Source organism: Pseudorca crassidens, chromosome 2 (assembly GCF_039906515.1).
Source record: "Pseudorca crassidens isolate mPseCra1 chromosome 2, mPseCra1.hap1, whole genome shotgun sequence".
NCBI classification, from domain to species: Eukaryota; Metazoa; Chordata; class Mammalia; order Artiodactyla; family Delphinidae; genus Pseudorca; species Pseudorca crassidens.
The window spans coordinates 113541327-113559925 of record NC_090297.1 but is presented as its reverse complement, the minus strand read 5'-3'; the positions used below and the strand labels follow the sequence as shown (position 1 = coordinate 113559925).

Sequence of the window (18599 nt, the reverse complement as noted above, 5' to 3'; positions counted from 1 at the left end):
GAGGCTGCCCTGGGACAGGCCTGGCCTCCCCCTTTCATGTGGCTTCTCAAGGTCTGAAACCATCTTGTGTGGGAGATTCACTGCACTGAGAGGGACTTGGATCTGGAAAGACCATTGGTATGAAAAGACAGGGACCTGGTCCCAGGCCAGGCTCTACTACATATTGGGTTTATTCATTAACCTCTTTGGATCCTCAGTTTCTACATCTGTAAAATGGGAAGATAATTGTAATAATATCTATCTGTCTCTCATAGATGAAAATGCTTTGTCAATTTGAAAGAGGTAGACAGGCTGGGGGTGTTGATGATGATTTACGTTTGCAGCTGCACAAGGTGGCTGAAATGCTGCCTTAAGAGATTTCCCTGGTGGCGCAGTGGTTGAGAGTCCACCTGCCGATGCAGGGGACACGAGTTCGTGACCCGGTCCGGGAAGATCTCACATGTCCGGGAAGATCTCACATGCCGCGGAGCGGCTGGGCCCGTGAGCCATGGCCGCTGGGCCTGCGCGTCCAGAGCCTGTGCTCCGCAACGAGAGAGGCCACAACAGTGAGAGGCCCATGTATTGCAAAAAAAAAAAACAAAAACAAAATGTCCCTGGTGTTCTGCCAGCATGGAATGTTTACTGTCTGTCTCTCTTCCAGTGCCCCTGGCCTGTAGCTGCATTGCTGTTTCCCTCTCTCTAGGCTCCTCCTCCCTCCCCAAATCCTGAGCAGATGGTTTACAGACCCAAACACAAGAGGACTAACACAAGAGGACTTATAGGACATGGGAGAGCGAAAATATGAAACTTGCTCCCCATCGCTCTGAGAGTGACCAGTGGGTGAGTTGCCTGGATTTTGAGCCCAGACAAGAAGTTTCTGACCACAGGACTCATTACCTTTTGCAGTAATTTCCCCATTACTAGAGGAGGTTGGAGGGAATAAGCCAGCGTTGGATATTCTCTTGTCTGGGATTCAGCAGAGCAATTTAAGGAGCACAGAATGGACTCAGGTGACTTGCTTAAGGCCACACAGTGGGATGGGACAGTGGCTGTGTTGTTGGGGGTTTTTTTCTAGAGTTTGTTGTCGAGAGCCCAGACCCTACGCTTGATTCACCGTATGACCTTTTGCAGATTACACTGCCTCGCTTGGTCTCAGTTTTCACATCCATAAAATGGGTTTAATATACAGTGCCATGACTATGTTGAGTGCATGGTCATGGGGCCAGTCCTGCATGGGGCTCCTCAGCCTTGGGGCAGCGGAGGGGGAAGTCTTAGTGGGGATGAGAAGGAGGCACTGCCCAGGAGTTAGGCACATGGTGCTGGTCCCCTACGGTGTGGGCCCAAGAGTTCTCCGATGTTGTGGGGTATTCAGTCTGGTGAGAAGAGGCCAGAGCCCGAGCCTCAGTAGGTGGGAGTGGGTCTGAGGCAGCTGAGGCTGTGGCCAGGAGGGGTGTGTAGATATCTATTCCTGCCCCTCTGTGATAGCAGGAGCAGGCCTGGCAGAGGCTTAAAGGGAAATGGTAGGAAGGAGGCAGACAAGAGCCTATCAGATACCGTGGGGTCTGGCTTTGCCCTGTGTGTAGGGAGAATAAGTAACACTAGGGGCAGCTGGAAAGCCAGAAGGGTGCAAGCAGTAAATGCCAATATTTGCATTTGTGATATGGGGAGTTGACACTTCCCCCAAAGAGCTTTGTTCTTACTTAAGAGCTTTGCTTCTTACTTAAGCAACTGACATTTGAAGTTTATGGAAAACCAAACTCATTAAACAGTGTAAAGACGGAGGAGACAGCACCCAAGGCAGCAGAGGCCCAGCCTACCCTGGCTGAAATAGCATGACTTCTGTGCTCAATCATAGGCAGACACTGATGAGCGGCTCAGCCTAACCCCAGGGAAACAGGTAAGGGAGTTATAGTGAGTGCTAGTGTGGGGAGTGTGAGACGAACAAGCTGGTGTGACCACAGGGATGGGGCGTCTCCAGTAGTGAAGTTGTTTGTGCATTTATTCTGCACTTGTTTATTGAGGTCCTACTGTAAGTGCTGGGGATAGTAATAGGAAACATCTGAGTGGCTTACTACAGGCTGGTGGGCTGCCAACCCAGAGCATAATCATGCTAGCCCCGCCCTAGGGGTGGGGAAGAGCCTAAGTGTCCCTCTGAGTGACGCTTCCCTTCTCTCCTGCCCCTCCTCCTAGACCTTTCTTCCACAGCTGCACAGGCGGGCAGGCAGCCTGTGATGGGGCCCTGCTCAGAAGACCCCCATCTCTGCTGGGCCTCCCGGCTCCTGGGATTCACCAGCCTACTCCTCAGTGAGTGGCCCGGGCTGCTGGGAGGGAGGGCCTTTGGGGGGAGCAGGGAGGCAATGTCCCCTGTCCACGTCTAAAGTCTTTGGTGAACAAAAAGACAAAACAGCTCTGTAATTATTTAGCAAATACAGTGCATTTGGTTTAGAGCCCTGGGGTGAACAGAAAAACAAAATGGCCTTTTGGTTGTGGCGAGCCTGGGACCCCTGTGCTCAGGCAGTCTTGGCTGCATTAAGGGAAACATTTCCAGGGAGGTGAGGCTGCTTCTGTGCAATAACAGAGAGGCTGGGAGAGCATGGAGCTGCCTGGGAAGAGGGAGGGAGACAAAGAAACCTGCTCCTTGGCGTGGAAGGGCTGGGGAATGAAGCTCCCCTGGTCTGGACTCAGAGGGGAACTGGCAGCCTGTACAGTTGTCCTATGGGGGAGGGGGCCAACCAGAACCCTGCGTCTGAGATGGAGGAAGCAACTCTAGTCTGGGTTTCTTGAGCAAGATGAAAGATGTTGAATACAGTGCAATTCTGCTTTGATAAAAGGAACAGCAGCCTCTAAAATTTAAGGGTTTCTGTATACCCACTTGTAGAAAGAACATGGAGAAACTACAGAAGGAACAGTAGACTGGTAATGCGGGCTCCAGAAGGGAGTGGACTTCGGGAGAAGAGAAATGGAAGTAGAAACAATAGAGAGTTAAGTGAAAATGAAATGAAGACTGGACAACACCGTAATCACATACAGGACTTCCTGGGAGATTATATGATTATGTATAAGGAAATTAAGTAAAAACGAATGAGGAAATACTAATACCCAGTGAATTATGAATTCTGGAGAAAGTTGGAAAGCTTTTATTGTTTTAATTTTTTGTTTTAGTAACCCAGCCACTAAATAAACTTGCAGGAGTTATATGAAATTTAATGAATTAGAGAACTTTTATAAACAGATGTCTTGAAATAAGAATGAGCTTTGTAAAACATGACCTCTTTTTTAACAAGTTAAATTTATGTCTACAGTAAAATGTAGGCCTCCTCTTCAATTTTACATAACTGGAAAATATGTTCTGTTATTTAGAGTTTTCTCCGTAGGCTCTGGGGTTGGAAGATTACATAAGAGAGAGAGAGAGAGGGAGAGAGAGAGGAGGGAAATGGACAAAATTTTAAGTTGATTTGTAAGTGTTAAATTTTATATTATTTACATAAACTTTTACTCTGTCTTGTTTGTAACCACACCCCCCGGCTTTATTTTCTTCTTCAGGATTAGATCTTTCGTAGATCACAGCTCTTGCCGCCTTCCTCTTTCTACGTCTTCTTCCATCTTCCTCGCAGCTGGGCTCACCATTCCCTTCTGGGTGGGTCCTCCCTGCAGCCTGAAGGCTGAGCCCCTTCTCTCCCTGGTTCCCTCCTTTGCAGCAAGTGGGGAGTCTGGTTAGGCTGCTGTCTAACCCTCTCAGCCTGCCAGAAGTCCTTGCCCTGCTAAACCCCTCTAAGTACTTGCTTCCCCTTTCCTAGGAGAGGAAAGTTGGAGGATGAGTCTCCAGGAACTGCTCTGATCCTGGTGATGAGAGAGCAGTGCTGGCAGGGGAGCTCCTGGGGAGGACAGGGACAGGGTGGGGGAGGTGTTGGGCGGCTCCTGCAGTGGAGAAGCACTGGGCTGGGAGACAGGAGCCCTGGCTCCAGGTGTGGCTCTGCCCTGTGTGACCCAGGACAAGTTCTCCCCCTGGGGCGCCTCCTTCTCTGTAACAGGAGGAGCCTGGGGAGATCCCCCCTAAGATCTGACCTGGAGGAGATGCCTGGTTAAGTGACTTAGTGATTAAATAAATACAAAGAAATATCTGAAATACTTGTGCATATGAACGCTGGCACGAGCTATTCTCTGCTTCCATTGAGAGCCAGGAATGGGAATAAGTACAGCAGGAGGGAGGCAGGCCTGAAATAATGAGGATTTATTGAATTGGAGAGAGGATTGGGACCTTGGAAACCAGAGGCCAACCCAGGCAGATGGATCCTGACCTGGTGGAAGAAGCAGATTGATCATCTTTTCAGGATAAGACACTTTCCCTGGTCCTGTTCTGTCCTACCTTGGTCCCCAGGAAGGAAAGAGGGTATTGGGTCCCTGCGGTCTGTGTCTGAAGCGGGAGGGTGGGCTCTGGAGGAGGTGGCCCTGAGGCGAATGTGCCCACTGGTCACAGTTCTGCAGGAAAATGACCAAGGAAGGCCTAATGCGGCCTCTTGGGGCCTGGCTAGGGAAGTGCTGTCTTGGTGGCAGGGACAGCAGAGCTCACTAAATGATCATGCTTCCCCTCATGTTCTAGTCCCTGGCAGTTAGCCAGAGCCTTGTGACAAATGCTGGCCACAAAGCAAGAGCAGGGGTCATGCTCCTTCTGGACAGATACAGTGAAACCCCCTGTGTGATTCTCCTGTCTCCCCTCCCTGCTGCGGGGCTGGGAGCCTGCGAGGATGCTGTGGGTTCCACGGGTGCAGCCACAAGGAGGTGGAACCTCTGCCATGTGGGACAGGACACCCTCCTCACTCTCTCACGGAACCCATGGTGGGGGATATAAACTCCCCTTGTTCTAAGACCCTGAGGTATTGTAACTGTTTGTTATGCAGCACAGCCTAGCCTGTCCTGCCTACTACACTGCCTAGAAGGAGCAGGAAAGAGAGCAGCCTTCATATCTGTATTAGCTATCTACTGCTGTGTAACCTGTCACCCCAAAACTCAGTACCTAAAACACCACCAGGCATAGTCTCACAGTTTCTGTGGGTCAAAACGGAGGAGCTGTTCAGCTGGGTCCTCTGGCTCAGGGTCTCCCAGACTGAAATCAAGGTCCTGGCTGGGGCTGCATCAGCTCAGGGTTAGCTGGGCAGGATGTGCTTCCAAGCCTACTCATGTGATTGCTGATGGGAGGCAGTTCCTGTGGCTGCTGGACTGAGGGTCCCTGTTCCTCCCCGGATGTTGGCCAGAGGCTCCCTCGGTTCCTTGTCACGTGGGCCTCTCCTTAGGACAGCTGACAACACGGCAGCTGGGTTTCTCAGAGCGAGCAAAAGAGGGAGTGAAGGAGAGAGAGAGCAAGAGGGAAGTCACAGTCTCCTATAACCTAGTATCACTGAGTGACATTCATCAAGTCTGCTGTGGTCCATTCCTTAGAAGCCAGTCACTAGGTGCAGCCCACGCTCTAGGGGAGGGCATTACACAAGGATGTGAACGTGAGGAGACACTTAAGAAGCTCCTCCTACAGTTATGCATTTGGTTTGACAGAAACTCTGCTAGGTGCTTTTTCTCTTTTTGATAAATTTATTTATTTTATTTTTGGCTGTGTTGGGTCTTCGTTGCTGCGCGTGGGCTTTCTCTAGTTGCGGCGAGCGGGGGCTACTCTTCCTTGCGGTGCGCGGGCTTCTCATTGCAGTGGCTTCTCTTGTTGCGGAGCCCGGGCTCTAGGCATGCGGGCTTCAGTAGTTGTGGCACACAGACTCAGTAGTTGTGGCTCACGGGCTCTAGAGTGCAGGCTCAGTAGTTGCAGCACACGGGCTTAGTTGCTCCACAGCATGTGAGATCTTCCTGGACCAGGGCTCGAACCCATGTCCCCTGCATTGGCAGGCAGATTCTTAACAACTGCACCGCCATGGAAGCCCCTGCCAGGTGCTTTTGATCCATGATCTCATTCAGTTTATACTGTCATTATGAAGCAGGTGAGGAAACTGCAGGTTAGCAAGTTTAAGTAACCTGTTCAAGGTTACAATTCACTAGAGCCAGGACTTAATTCTAGAATTGCTTCAGATTCATTTTACTAGGCTTCCTCCTAAGAATCAAGGGAGTATATTGGATGAATTTCGTTTAAAAGATGGGTTTTGTGGTTTTCTCCTTTATTGTTACTGAAAAAAAAATACATTTCCTGTTTCCAATGCCCTAGGCGTCTGCTGCCCTGGGGTCAAGAGTTCTGGGACACATGGTTCTGGAGTTCAGGATTCTGGAGTCCATGTTCCTCTGCACAGGGTCCGAGGAGGTTCTGTATCGTTTAACGTGACCAGGAAGCAAGAAGCTCACCTGGAGGAGGTCACATGGGGCTTTGGCCCTGACTCAAATTACAGAGTCCTGCTGCGAGTCGGTGCTGAAGCAGACGCTCCCACTTGGGTCAGCCTCCAGGACAAGTATCAGCAGAGGGTCCATGTGCCCAGCATCTTGTCCCTGAAGATTGAGAACCTGACCTCTGAGGACAGTGGACTGTACCGGGCTCGAGCCAGCTTCACTGGAGGAATAGAACGTAACCAAGTTTTCCCCCTTACCGTCTATGGTAAGTGACAGCATCTGACCCCATGCCATGGCTTACCTCCTTCTTTTGTGCTACGAGTTTCACACAGGTCCCATTTTTCAAGATTCCTTCCAGACACCAGCCTTCAGATTCTATTTTCTCCTCTGCAATGAAGGTAAGTGGGTTTACTGCAAATGGTGAGCAGAGCTGAGATTCCCAGCAGGGATAAACCACTTCAGTATTTTGGGAGAGGAGAATGGAAATTTGGGGAAATGATATTGCCGAAACAATTGTTGTACTTTATAGGTCTAGATTTACTTCATTTGTGTATTGGTTGTCTACTGCTGCTAGAACAAATTGCTATAATTTAGATGCTTCATAAAACACAAATTTAGGATCACTGTGCTGTAGGTCAGAAGTCAAATACGGGTCTCACTGGGCCCATGTCGAGGTGCTGGCAGGGCTGTGTTCCTTTCTAGAGTTTCCAGGAGATTCATTTATTTGTCTTTTCTACCTTCTAGTGGTTGCTTACATTACCTGGCCATAGTGGGACCAATTCTTCTCACATTCTTATCCCTCCAACCTCCTTCCTCTTCCTCCTTCTTCCACGTTCAGGGACGCTTGTGATTACATTGGTCCCATCCAGGTAGTCAGAACAATCTCCTTATTTTAAAGTCAACTGATTAGCAACCTAAATTCTACCTGTTACCTTAATTCCATTTTGCCATGTAACCTAACATATTCACAAGTTCTGAGGATCGACGTGGACGTATTTGGGGTCCATTATTCACCTACCACAATTCATAAACCCACGTAGTTAGTGCCTCCTCTCCTTTCACTCAGCAGCCCAAGGCCAGCCTCACTCGCAGACTCCACAAATCCAGCTCTAGAAGCCTCAATAGACGTGGGAGAAAGGTTATACTGCAACACTTCCAAAGAACCTCACTTAGCCAACACTTTCTTTCCCTAAAGTCCCTGTCTGCATAGGAAAATACCTGCTGTGAGAGAGTGGCTGTTATAGCTTTAGGTCCCCGTGTGATTTCTAAGACCAAGTTATCAATATGTCACTTCTCAAGTTCAGCGGCATATTCTAACCAGACTCAGACTCGTCATTCCTAGTTGCTACCACCGCATCTCCTGCAAATGTCTCCACTGTTGGGAGCACAGGGCCTTCCTCTGGGCTCCCATTGCTGGCCAGATGTCCTCCTTCTCTACGGGTTATGCAAACCCAGGCATTATCTGAGCAGAAGAGGGCAAGTCCTGATCTGGGACTAGCTTTTCTATCCCAGACTTCTTCCCCTTCCAGAGGAAACCCCATTTTCTTAGAAATAATGTGCCTTGGGTAGGTGGTATCCAGGTTTTATTTTCTTGCTGGAGATTTTTAAGGCTTGCTCAATCTAGTGAAATATCATAGGACTTAACTCAGTGTCTCCCTTCTTCATTGTCACTTGCTATGTAGTAAGTATTGAGCGAATTGTGTTTTACTTGTAAAATGCATTCACCATCATTAAAGGGAGGATGCCAGGGTTTCAATGAGATGATGGATGAGAATGTGCAGACTGTATTGTTCTCCACTCATGTGAGGCTCCATTCTTTTGTCCCTCTTACCCTAGAGCCGGTGCCCCTTCCCCAGATCCTGTTCAAGTTACTGTCCATCACACCAGGCTGGTGCAATGTCACCCTGGAGTGCAGAGCCTCAGGGGCCACAGAGGACCTGACGGTGACCTGGCAGAGCAAGGGCCTCCCCAGGGAGCTGGAGCAGAGCGTGACACTGGGACCAGCCCCCAACTCCTGGACCTTGCCTGTGAACCTGCCCCTGAGGCAGCCCAGTGCCAGCTTCACCTGTGTGGTCAGCAACCAGGTGGACCAGAAAACTGCCACCTTAGACCTTGGGGAAGTCTGTGTCCATGGTGAGTGTACCTGCCAGAGGGGAGGGGCATTCTCAGAGCTCAGCTGCACTGGGGTGAGGGTTCTGGGCTTTTCTCCCCACTGTTATGAGCACCACTTTCCATCGGGTCACCCCATACAGGAGTCTGGGAGGTACAGAAAACTCATCTCTGCTTTTAATTGTCACATCCATGCCCGCCTCTCCACCCCCTCTTTTTTCCCCTAAGAAACAAGGGATTTGTTTTTTTGTGTTTTGGGGTTGTTTTTTTTTTTTTGCGGTAAGCGGGCCTCTCACTGTTGCGGCCTCTCCCGTTGCGGAGCACAGGCTCCGGACGCGCAGGCTCAGCGGCCATGGCTCACGGGCCCAGCCGCTCCGCGGCATGTGAGATCTTCCCGGACCGGGGCACGAACCCGTGTCCCCTGCATCGGCAGGCGGACTCTCAACCACTGCGCCACCAGGGAAGCCCAGGGATTTGTTTTTGATGCAAATCTTGTCCACCCAGCTCCAGATGAGCAGCTCCCAGTCCCAGCTGGTCCTGGAGGGAAAGCAGGGGTGGGATGGGGGAGGTGAGGAGAACTAGGGCTGCAGCCCGCAGAGGTGTTCCCTAGAGATGTATTTCCCTGAGGGCCCACACCTCCCCTGACCCATGCTCCCTGCTGCCTGTGCCTATCTGCCTGCCTGCTGGGCATCTCTTTCCTTCCCATATGCTGTAGTGCAGTGTCAGAGCTGGTCCAGGGCAATAGCTTTCCAGTACTTCCCCCACCTCATCCATTATCCATAGTGCGTCCACTGTAATCTTTTGAAAAGAAATTGGATTTTGAAATTGATCTGTGTCATCTGTAGGAGTATGACCCACTGGCTCCCTGTAGGATTCAGGGCTCAGATGCTCCTCTGCCCATGTTTCTTACCTCATACACTTCGCACGGAATTGTTTGCTTGGAGCTCCTGAATGTGTTCTGCTATTATAAGCTTCTGAGCCTCTGGAAATGCTGTTTCCTCTACCATCAGCCATCCCAAGTCAAGAGTCCTTCACTTCCGGGCTTCCCTGGTGGCACAGTGGTTGAGAGTCCGCCTGCCGGTGCAGGGGACAGGAGTTCGTGCCCCGGTCTCCCGGTCCGGGAAGATCCCACGTGCCGCGGAGCGGCTGGGCCCGTGAGCCATGGCGGCTGAGCCTGCGCGTCCAGAGCTTGTGCTCCTCAACGGGAGAGGCCACAGCAGTGAGAGGCCTGCGTACCGCAAAAAAAAAAAAAAAAAAAAAAAAAAAAAAAAAGAGTCCTTCACTTCCTTGCTTATTCCTGTTCAAGGATTTCCCTCAGGTCATGGGTATGCGACCAGCACAGTAACACAGGATCCTGTGGTTGGTTATAGTTCTGATATTAATAAAGTTTGAACAAGGGTGTCTCAATCTCATGTGGCACAGGGCCCTGCAGGTGCTATAACTGTCCTGCCCTCAAGCATCATCCCCTTTAAGGAGCAGTCCGTAGCCACCCCACACTAAATAGCAATGCTGTTTATGGGTTTGTCTCCGCTGTAGCCTGGAACACCTTGAGGGCAGAGGTCATGTCTTGTTCTCCTTTGAATTCATGTACCAAGCAAAGCTCCTGGCACTGTTTGCTCACAGTTCAGGATTTCATTGAATGAATGAGTGAGCCGGTATCCTGAGTGTAGTCTTGCCCCTCTCACCCATCCCCCATGAGCTGCTGGGAGGAACTGATGTGTCAGCATCACTTAAAATCCCACATTACTCTCCCCTCAGCCCCATCCTGGAGTCTCAGATAAAGTTCAGTGCTCAGCATGACCCACAAAACCCTCTGGAGGGCTTCCCTGGTGGCGCAGTGGTTGGGAGTCCGCCTGCCGATGCAGGAGATGCGGGTTCGTGCCCCAGTCTGGGAAGATCCCACGTGCCGCGGAGTGGCTGGGTCCGTGAGCCATGGCCGCTGAGCCTGCGCGTCCGGAGCCTGTGCTCCACAACGGGAGAGGCCACAACAGTGAGAGGCCCGCATACCGCAAAAAAAAAAAAAAAAAAAACCCTCTGGAAAGAGACTCTTCTCCCTCTGATCCTCCTCACCTGGCTCCTCCCTGCTGCAGTGGGATGATGGCAGCTCCCAGGGCTGGCGATTTGGCACAGTCATTTCTCAATTGTGGTGCCCCTCCTTCCTGGAATTCTGTGCCCATGCTGAATATCTAGTTAACTCCTATTCCTCCCTCAAGACTCAGTTTACGCATCACCTCCTTTGGGAGGCCCTCCCTGAAGACATGTGTACAAGGTGTAAACCTCTATTGCACTGCAGTCCCTCTGGCTGGCAGACTTTGGTATTTTCTCAGTCTTCCCCCCCGGGTGACCCCATCTTGCTCATCGCAGTACCCCTGGCACCAAGCAGGAGCTCAGGACCTGGTTGAATGGATGAACCTGACATGCTCCACCCTCTTCAGCTTCTGAACCTGGATCCTTCAGAGCTCTTCACCTGCTCTCTCTCTATCTCCCCTTGGCAATGGGTATTTTAGGTTCTGTCTTGCCTTAACTTTCTTCATTCTCTCTGTGTGAGGGAAACAGATTCACAAGGACAGGTCATTGCTGACCCCCTGCCAGGCATCCTAGGGGCTGCCGTGTCTGTGCTGTTGATCCTTGGAGGAGGACTGTACCTTTGGAAGACACGTGGGAAGAAGAAGAAAATGGAGACTGGAAGAGGCAGGTTGCACTTCTCCCTCCTGCCCTGATACCTCCCCTCCCCCACTGGACCCTTGGCTCCTTTCCTTCTGCATGTTGCTGCTCAAGGAATCTCTCTGCAGAGGGAATGGTGGGTGTGGCCTTGGCCTTGGGGTTCATAACAGTGGGGGAGCGTAAGGGTTTTCAAGGCCCAGGTTCAAGCTCCACTCTGTGTATGATTCAGGTACAGAATTGCAGGAGGACCACAGGGACAATGATAGTGGCATCCAGTACGCAGAGCTGAGCCAGCAGGAGTCTCGAAAGGGCACACGCAAGGTGAGAGCTGGGAGCTGTGCCCAGTCTGGGCTCTCCTGGGTCCGTCCTCACCTGGGTCTGGGCCTGTCAACCCAGTCATCTGCCTTTCCTGGCCCCGCTGTCTCTTTAACTCTTTCCAGGTGGTCAGTGGTATTTACTGAGAAAATTTATAACTGGGGCCAGTGCAGTGCTGGGCGCTTTGGGGGAATTCACGTGCAACTCATGTCAGCAGCATTGGTTGGAGAGGCCCCATGTGGGTCCCTCTGGGGCCTCTCTCAGCTGTTCTAGGAACTCTCTGTCTTGCATTCCTAGGGTATTGGTGAGCGACATTTAGAAGAAAAGGAGCCTGTTAATACTGTCTACAGTGAGGTCCATAAGCCAGAAAGTGAAGCCATGAAGATAATTTAATTGGAGGAGGTAGGAGAACTGGAACTCCTAGGGCACCTCCACTCGGAGCTTGATCCTTGCAGACACCTGCATCTCTCAGCCCTGGTCCAGCTCCAGCTGCCCTGGTCTGTGTTACTTCGACCCTCCTGCCCTCAACTCCCTGGGCATACATGGCCTTGTCGTATCCCCTGTCACCTCTCCAAGCTGCCTTCCCACTCAGGATTCTCACCCTGCAAGATGAGGGCTCTTTTTCCATCATTAACTCATATCCTGACCACTCGCCTCCTGAAGCTTCCCAAAGAGAACCTTCCTGCACATGATAATTCCCACAGCCTCTGCTGTGTGGCTGGTATATGTCTTTCTGAGAACACAGCCCAGGCATGGGGACTGCGTAGAAGATATTGACCACGCCGCAGAGGAAGGGGTTAGGACCTTGATGCTGGAAACTGAGTTGGGGGTCCGTGGAGGCAGCATGGGTAGGTGGGATCCCACAGAGGGCTGGCCTGAGGCTTCCTTTGCACCCTGTATAGGGCAAAAGGTTTGTGTCGAGCGGTGTGTTTGTGTGTGTGTCTGTGTGTATGTTGGGGGAGTATCCAGTGTATATTATACATTGGGCCACAGCCCTTTTCTCTGACCACTAGTACTAACCTCAGCTTCAGCTCGTAGACCTCAAATCCACCTCTTGCAGAGTGGGAAAAGGAATTTGTACTGTTTCTGGACCTTCTGAGACTTCTGTTTCTCAGAGAGGGACCCAAGTTGGGACTTGTGTTCTTAGGAAAGCAGCCTCAGCCCTTCCTTGTCTGGGGTAGGGGAACTTGGTCATTAGAATGGAAGTTCAGTGTGCCTCTCCCACCTCCCCTTGATGAGGCTGCTATGAGGGGTGAGGGGTGAGGCTTGTAGGAAGGTCTGAGCCAACCCTCTCCTGCCTCCTCTACTGACCCTCAGCACCCCACGGCCCCGCTGGCCTCAGATCCTAGGTCAGCCTCCTCTTTGCTCACTCACATCCCTCTGCCTGAAATGGCGGCTCCCTTTCCCTATCCCTTCCTCCCATCCCTGTGTGTTGGAATCCTACCATTCCAGCCCAAAACCCCCTTCCAAGTCACATGTTCTACATGTTCCCATAGGTTTGAAAATAGTCTCTTCTCCCACATCTGTCCTTTTCAGACAACTTGGACATAATCAAGGCCCCTGCCGTAGGTTTGCTTTGGGTTGGTCATGAGTCTTCCCTGCTAGCCTCACCTGGGGCTCCCTCAGGAGGGCGTTGGGGCTTTAGGGGGCCGGTGCCAAGGAGACAAGCACCTCTCTCTGTGAAGTGTCTGAGCTACCCTTACTCCCAACTCCCACAGAGAGTTGGGAGCATACAAGACCCAGAGCACAGAGGCTGCTGAAGGTCTTTCTGGTAGTGACTCCACAAGGAAGCAAAGAGGACATGATGAACTCCAATGACACTGCCTGGTTTCCCCAACCCACATCCAGCTTCACGTTGCCTGAGGACCTAATGTAGCCTGCACTGTATTGTGGGAAGCTTCTCCTCTCCCTGGGGGTCCTCACCTCCTCAAAGCCTCCGCCTTCTGCCTTGAGTCCCAGCTCTTGAATCAGAAATGGACTCACTCTGATACTATGATCTGTGGTTCTTTGTCTGCTGGCCTAGATTCCTGGGTCTCTTGGTTCCCCTCCCAGCTCAGCAAGCTCAGCTGCTTCACTTCTGACCTCAGAAAGCCAAGTTCTGGGCTAAAGGACTGAACGTTATGCTAGGATCCCGCTAGATGGTGCATGAATAAGAGAGGAGCAGAGTTTCCATAATAAGGCTCTTTCTAACCTCTTTCTGCTCAGGCTGAACAGAAGGCTGAGAAGGAAAAAGATGACATCTCTCACTGGCATCCCAGGTGACCGGTCATGGCTGGGTATCAGTGCCCATCAGTCCAGAAGCACTGTAAGATGTGACCACCCATTGACCCCTCCCCCCCACCTAAAGCAGAAGAGGAAAAAAAATGAAAGAGGAAGGGAACTTGACTTTCCAAGTCTATCATGAACCAGGTTTTGTCCCAGGCATTTTATAAAGATCATTTCTTCTTACTCTTATAAGAACTCTCTAGGGTAGGTATTACTTATCCCCATTTTGCAGGACAAGTAACCAATGTCCCAAAATAGTTGGTGGCAGAGCAAAGCCTTAAATCCAACACTGGACAATTCCAGCATTCATATCTTATCCTTTGCCACATGGTCACTGAAGACCTCGTAATCCTGGAGTATTCGGAGGAGAATATCCTCCATTTGTTCCTCTTCCAAGGATCCCGGTCTTCTGACTCAGGTGCCCCAACTTGGAATGAGTTCATCCTGATGATGGATGGAGCAGTTGGTGGTTGAAAGAGAAACTGTCCCTTAAGTGGACAGTGGGGTAGGAGATATGGGTGGGAGACATGGACTGAGAGACCCTGCCCTCTGGCTCAGATGAGACATTCAAAGCAGAGATGCTTTGGGGCTTCCCTGGTGGCACAGTGGTTGAGAGTCCACCTGCCGATGCAGGGGACACGGGTTCGTGCCCCGGTCCAGAAGGATCCCACATGCTGCAGAGCAACTGGGTCTGTGAGCCATGGCCACTGAGCCTGCACGTCCGGAACCTGTGCTCCGCAACGGAAGAGGCCACAACAGTGAGAGGCCAGCGTATTGCAAAAAAAAAAAAAAAAAAAAGCAGAGATGCTTCTTCCTCTTGGGTCTTGTGGGAGTTACTTCCTCTCATTCAATGTGTATTGTGGATTTCAGCATCCCTATTCTCAAGCCAACTTCCTTTTCCATTGTTATTCATAACTTCATTCAACAATTATGTGAGGCAGATATCCTCAATGTACAAATGGAAAATTAAAATCCAGAGATGTTAAGTACCCTACAGAAGTTCTCCCAAGTGTAAGTGATGTAGGCATATCAGGGGATAATAATTTCACACACTGTGATTCCTTTCTCTCTATCATCCCAGACATCCAACAAGTTACCGTCTTCCATTGGGTTATCCTTCATAAAGCTTCTTGTACTCCATTCTCCTCTTATTCTTTCATTCCCATCTTACACCTGCAGCTGCACCATTTTTACATTTCCACCAGCAATGTATGAGAATTTCTCCACATCATCTCCAACTCTTGTTATTTTTTGATTGTTGCCATCCTAGTGCTGGTGAAGTGGTATCTCATTGTGGTTATGAATTGCATGTCTCAAATGATTCATGATGAACATGTTTTCATGAGCATATTGACCATTTGTATACTTTATTTGAAGAAATTTCTTTCTCTCTTGAATTGTCTCTTGTCATCCATTGCCCCTACCTCTTTGTTGAGTCTGCTTTTGTCCAGTCACCAGGGAACTTCATGTTGTTAAATCCAGTGGTCAATTCTCAATCCTCATTTCCCATAACTTCTCAGCCGCAGTGGACCTATATTTTCTGGAAACACTGTTTTCACTTTGCATTCATTATTCACATTATTTTCCTCCTACTGGGTGGTTGCTCCTTAATTTCCTTTATCAGTATCTTTCCGATATCTCCAACTTCTAAATTTTGGAATAACCCAGGGTTCATACCCAGACCACCCAGACCACATCTCTTCACTGTCTACACTCATTTCTTTTTGATGTTATGGCCATGCAGTAATCCCATGACTACATGACCTTATGTGGCAAAAGGGACTTAAAGATATGATCCCTCCCCTGGACTCCACATTGTAAATATCCAACTGTTTACTTGACATCTCCACTTGCGTGTATAACAAGCATCTCCATCTTGACATATCTAAATTCAAACTCCCCAAACATGCTTCCTATACAATTTCTGATCCCTCCAAATGTCACCTCAATCCTTCCATTTTTTCTGGCCACAAAACCTTGGTGTCATCCTTGACTTCATTATTTTTCTCACACCCCACCTTCTATCTCTCTTAGAAAATACTGATATCTTTTCATTCTATATATATTCAAATACTTATTTTCATATACCTATATGAAAAAATTATACTTATAATGAAATACTTCTCACCACCTCCCTAGTCCAATAGGGTCATCATTTCTCACCTGGATTACTGCAGTAGCCTCCGAGTCTCCTACTTTTGTCTTTAATCCTTTAATGTCTATTTTCGTAATATCACCCAGATTTATCTTTTCAGAACCTAAGTTGCGTCACATTACTCGTTAGCTCAGAACTACCCCATGGGCCCACTTTATCTGGAAGGCCCTGTATCAGCTGACCTCATCTCCCATGCTCCCCTCCTTCCTAATCCCCTCTAGGACACTGGGCTCCCTGCCATTCCTTCAATACTACATGCATGCTCCTTCCTCAAGGCCTTTGCTCTCTAGAATTCTCTCCCTCTAGATATCCACATGTCTCGTCCCCTCACCTCCTTCAGGTCTCTGTACAGATGTTAACTCTTCAGTAAGACCCACCCTGACCTCCCTATATAAAACCGCAAACACTTCCTGGTGCTCTCCTCTCTCCTCCATGGTCTATTTTTCTCCATAGTACTTTCACAAGGCTGTGTGACAGGGTACATTTATTCTGGGCTGTAGTTTAAAGACAGGTGGGTATTGAGGCCTCAAAGTATAAACTGCAGTCCTATTATGCAAATACCATTATTATTCCCAGGAAACTGCAACACTGATAAATTAATGAACTTACTCAAGGTCACATAACTAATAGGTGGCAGAGCTGGAATTGAAATCTTGGAGTTGGATTCTAAAGTTCTTGACCACTGTATACCAATTAAATAAAGTATACTCTCTCCACATGAGGGAATACTATTTATGTAATAAGGAGAATAAGTTACAAATTACATCTTTATATATTTGAATGGAAAGTTGCCCATGAAATATTAAATGAGTTATGGAACATGCATAGTGTTATCCTATATTGTAAATATATATAAATATGTTTATGTGGGCATAAAATAGTCTAAAAGCTAGTAGGTTAAGAAGTTAACAATGGTTATCTTCTGCGGTCTCTTTTTCTGTATCATCAGTTTCTTTATAACACTAATCAAAAAAATTACCTATTAAAAATTTTTAGCAGGACAGTGACATGATCAGAGCTGTGCTTCAGATAGATAAAGCCACATATACACCAACAGGAAGTTTATCATCTAAACCAGTTAACGTACTTATGCTTATTTTTCACTTTCTTTTGTATTGATTGATGCCTTCAGGATCTTTATTGAAATAACCCCAAATATGTGTAGATCTGTCTATATAGTACAGGCAAAGTGGTCTGATGGATCCAAATGGACACTCCCCGTGAATGGCTTACAATCTGGGCTGTTCATTAGATCAACTGGAGAGCTTTCAGGAACAGATACTTGGACTCTATCCTGAAACTGGGCACCATCTATATTTTTTAAAAACTCAATAGATGATTCTGATTCATGATCAGGCTTGAGAACTGAAACCTTGGGCCTACACGAACTCTTCATAAAATCCAAATGGGAATGTACATGGCAAAGAAAGGCTGTGAGTTTGTCTTCCAAGATGTTTCTCAGTGTGTGCTAGTATGTTATGTAGTCCAGTAAATGTTGGTTGAGTGAAGGAATGAGTGAATGACAAAGCCCTACAGTTTGGCATTACAGTTGACTCTTGAACAACGTAGGGGGCTCCCACCCCCTGAGCAGTCAAAAATTCACATATAACTTTACAATCAGCCCCCTGTATTCATAGTTCCACCTCCACGGGTTCAAACATCCATGGATCATACAGTACTGTTGTACACGTCTGTTGAAGAAAATCAGCATATATGTGGACCTGTGCAGTTCAAACTCATCTGGTTCAAGGGTCAACTGTACTTTGATGTGTTCACCATGTGTTCAGAGTCTGACATGTAGATTCTTAGCCAAAACCCAGAATCTCCATTTCATCCATTGCCCTTTTGCCTTGGGGATGGAAAATCTTGATAATAAATGTTAAAAGACACTGGTAAACAAAACTAGAATGCTTATTTATTAATTTACAGTGAGAAGTATACTTGCTAACTGGGCTAGATATCCCTGTTAGCTTGACCAGGGCATCCTCTTCCCAAAGATAGGCCACATTGGAAGCCGAGTTACCACTGGACTACATGGGAAGCCCTGAGTCAGGGCAGGTAAGCAGATGCTGCCGGAATGGATCCCAGGGGCCTTCACATCTGAGCTCTCCATCTCCGTGGTAGGACTTACCTGCCCAGGGCATGGGATTCTCCTGCCAGCCTGTTGGAGCACTTCATTTGCCTCTGTCACTCATCTCCCTTTACGCCCCATTTCTTATTAACCATCCTTCTGATTGACATTCTTTCTTTGGTCACGTGCATATGTGAGATTAAGACTTGCCTTGATCTCAACTGGAATTATTATATCTCTCCCGTGATCCAGATATATAGTGTTTTATTTAATCTCCAAAAGTAAAAAAAAATCCCTCCAAAACATCTACCCTTATTTCTGTCATTTCCAAATTGTAGTAGAGGATGTGGAGGGTGAAGACACTCCCTCAATACACCACCTGCCACCAGGTGAGCCACCAAATAGCTTTTGCAAATAGACTAAAAGAGAAAAGCTATAAACTGGTTAATGGAATTCTGTGGCTCTCAGGGCTGGAAACATCACCTAATTTATCACTTACCCTTTCAGCAAGATCCTCTCATATTTAAAACAGCCAAACAACAATAATAACAAGAAAAACTCTTAAGAGAATATAGTGCATAATTAATGTCTATTCAATTTTAAATCTTTATTAAATGGACAATTTCTAGAAAAATATGATTTGATAAAATTGATCTACATGTGTGTATAAACTTTAAAAAATGAACATAGAAAATATTATAAAACTTACATAAGTGTTTTCTCCTT

The 18599-nt window shown here is 48.4% G+C and overlaps 1 protein-coding gene across 3 annotated transcripts; it reads left to right on the top strand.

Annotated features, from left to right (window-relative positions):
• The first annotated feature begins 855 nt into the window (after nt 1–855).
• LOC137219528 (CD48 antigen-like) lies at nt 856–17704 on the top strand. Of its 3 annotated transcripts, none has more exons than XM_067728260.1 (8): nt 860–989; nt 2170–2283; nt 6179–6559; nt 8131–8427; nt 10960–11094; nt 11297–11388; nt 11680–11784; nt 13588–17704. In XM_067728260.1, the coding sequence occupies exons 1-7, from the start codon at nt 980–982 to the stop codon at nt 11773–11775; spliced, it is 1125 nt and encodes a 374-aa protein (XP_067584361.1). In that variant the 5' UTR covers nt 860–979; the 3' UTR covers nt 11776–11784; nt 13588–17704. The 3 variants fall into 3 exon arrangements, with proteins under 3 accessions (XP_067584362.1, XP_067584361.1, XP_067584363.1); XM_067728262.1 differs by lacking the exon at nt 860–989 and adding an exon at nt 1755–1876; XM_067728261.1 differs by lacking the exon at nt 11680–11784 and having other exon boundaries at nt 856–989.
• Nucleotides 17705–18599: the final 895 nt, after the last annotated feature.

Coding starts and splice junctions, on each gene's coding strand:
- LOC137219528 (XM_067728260.1), top strand. Junction 6,560..8,130: donor TTTCCCCCTTACCGTCTATG/GTAAGTGACAGC, acceptor CTCTTACCCTAG/AGCCGGTGCCCCTTCCCCAG. Junction 11,095..11,296: donor GAAAATGGAGACTGGAAGAG/GCAGGTTGCACT, acceptor TGTATGATTCAG/GTACAGAATTGCAGGAGGAC.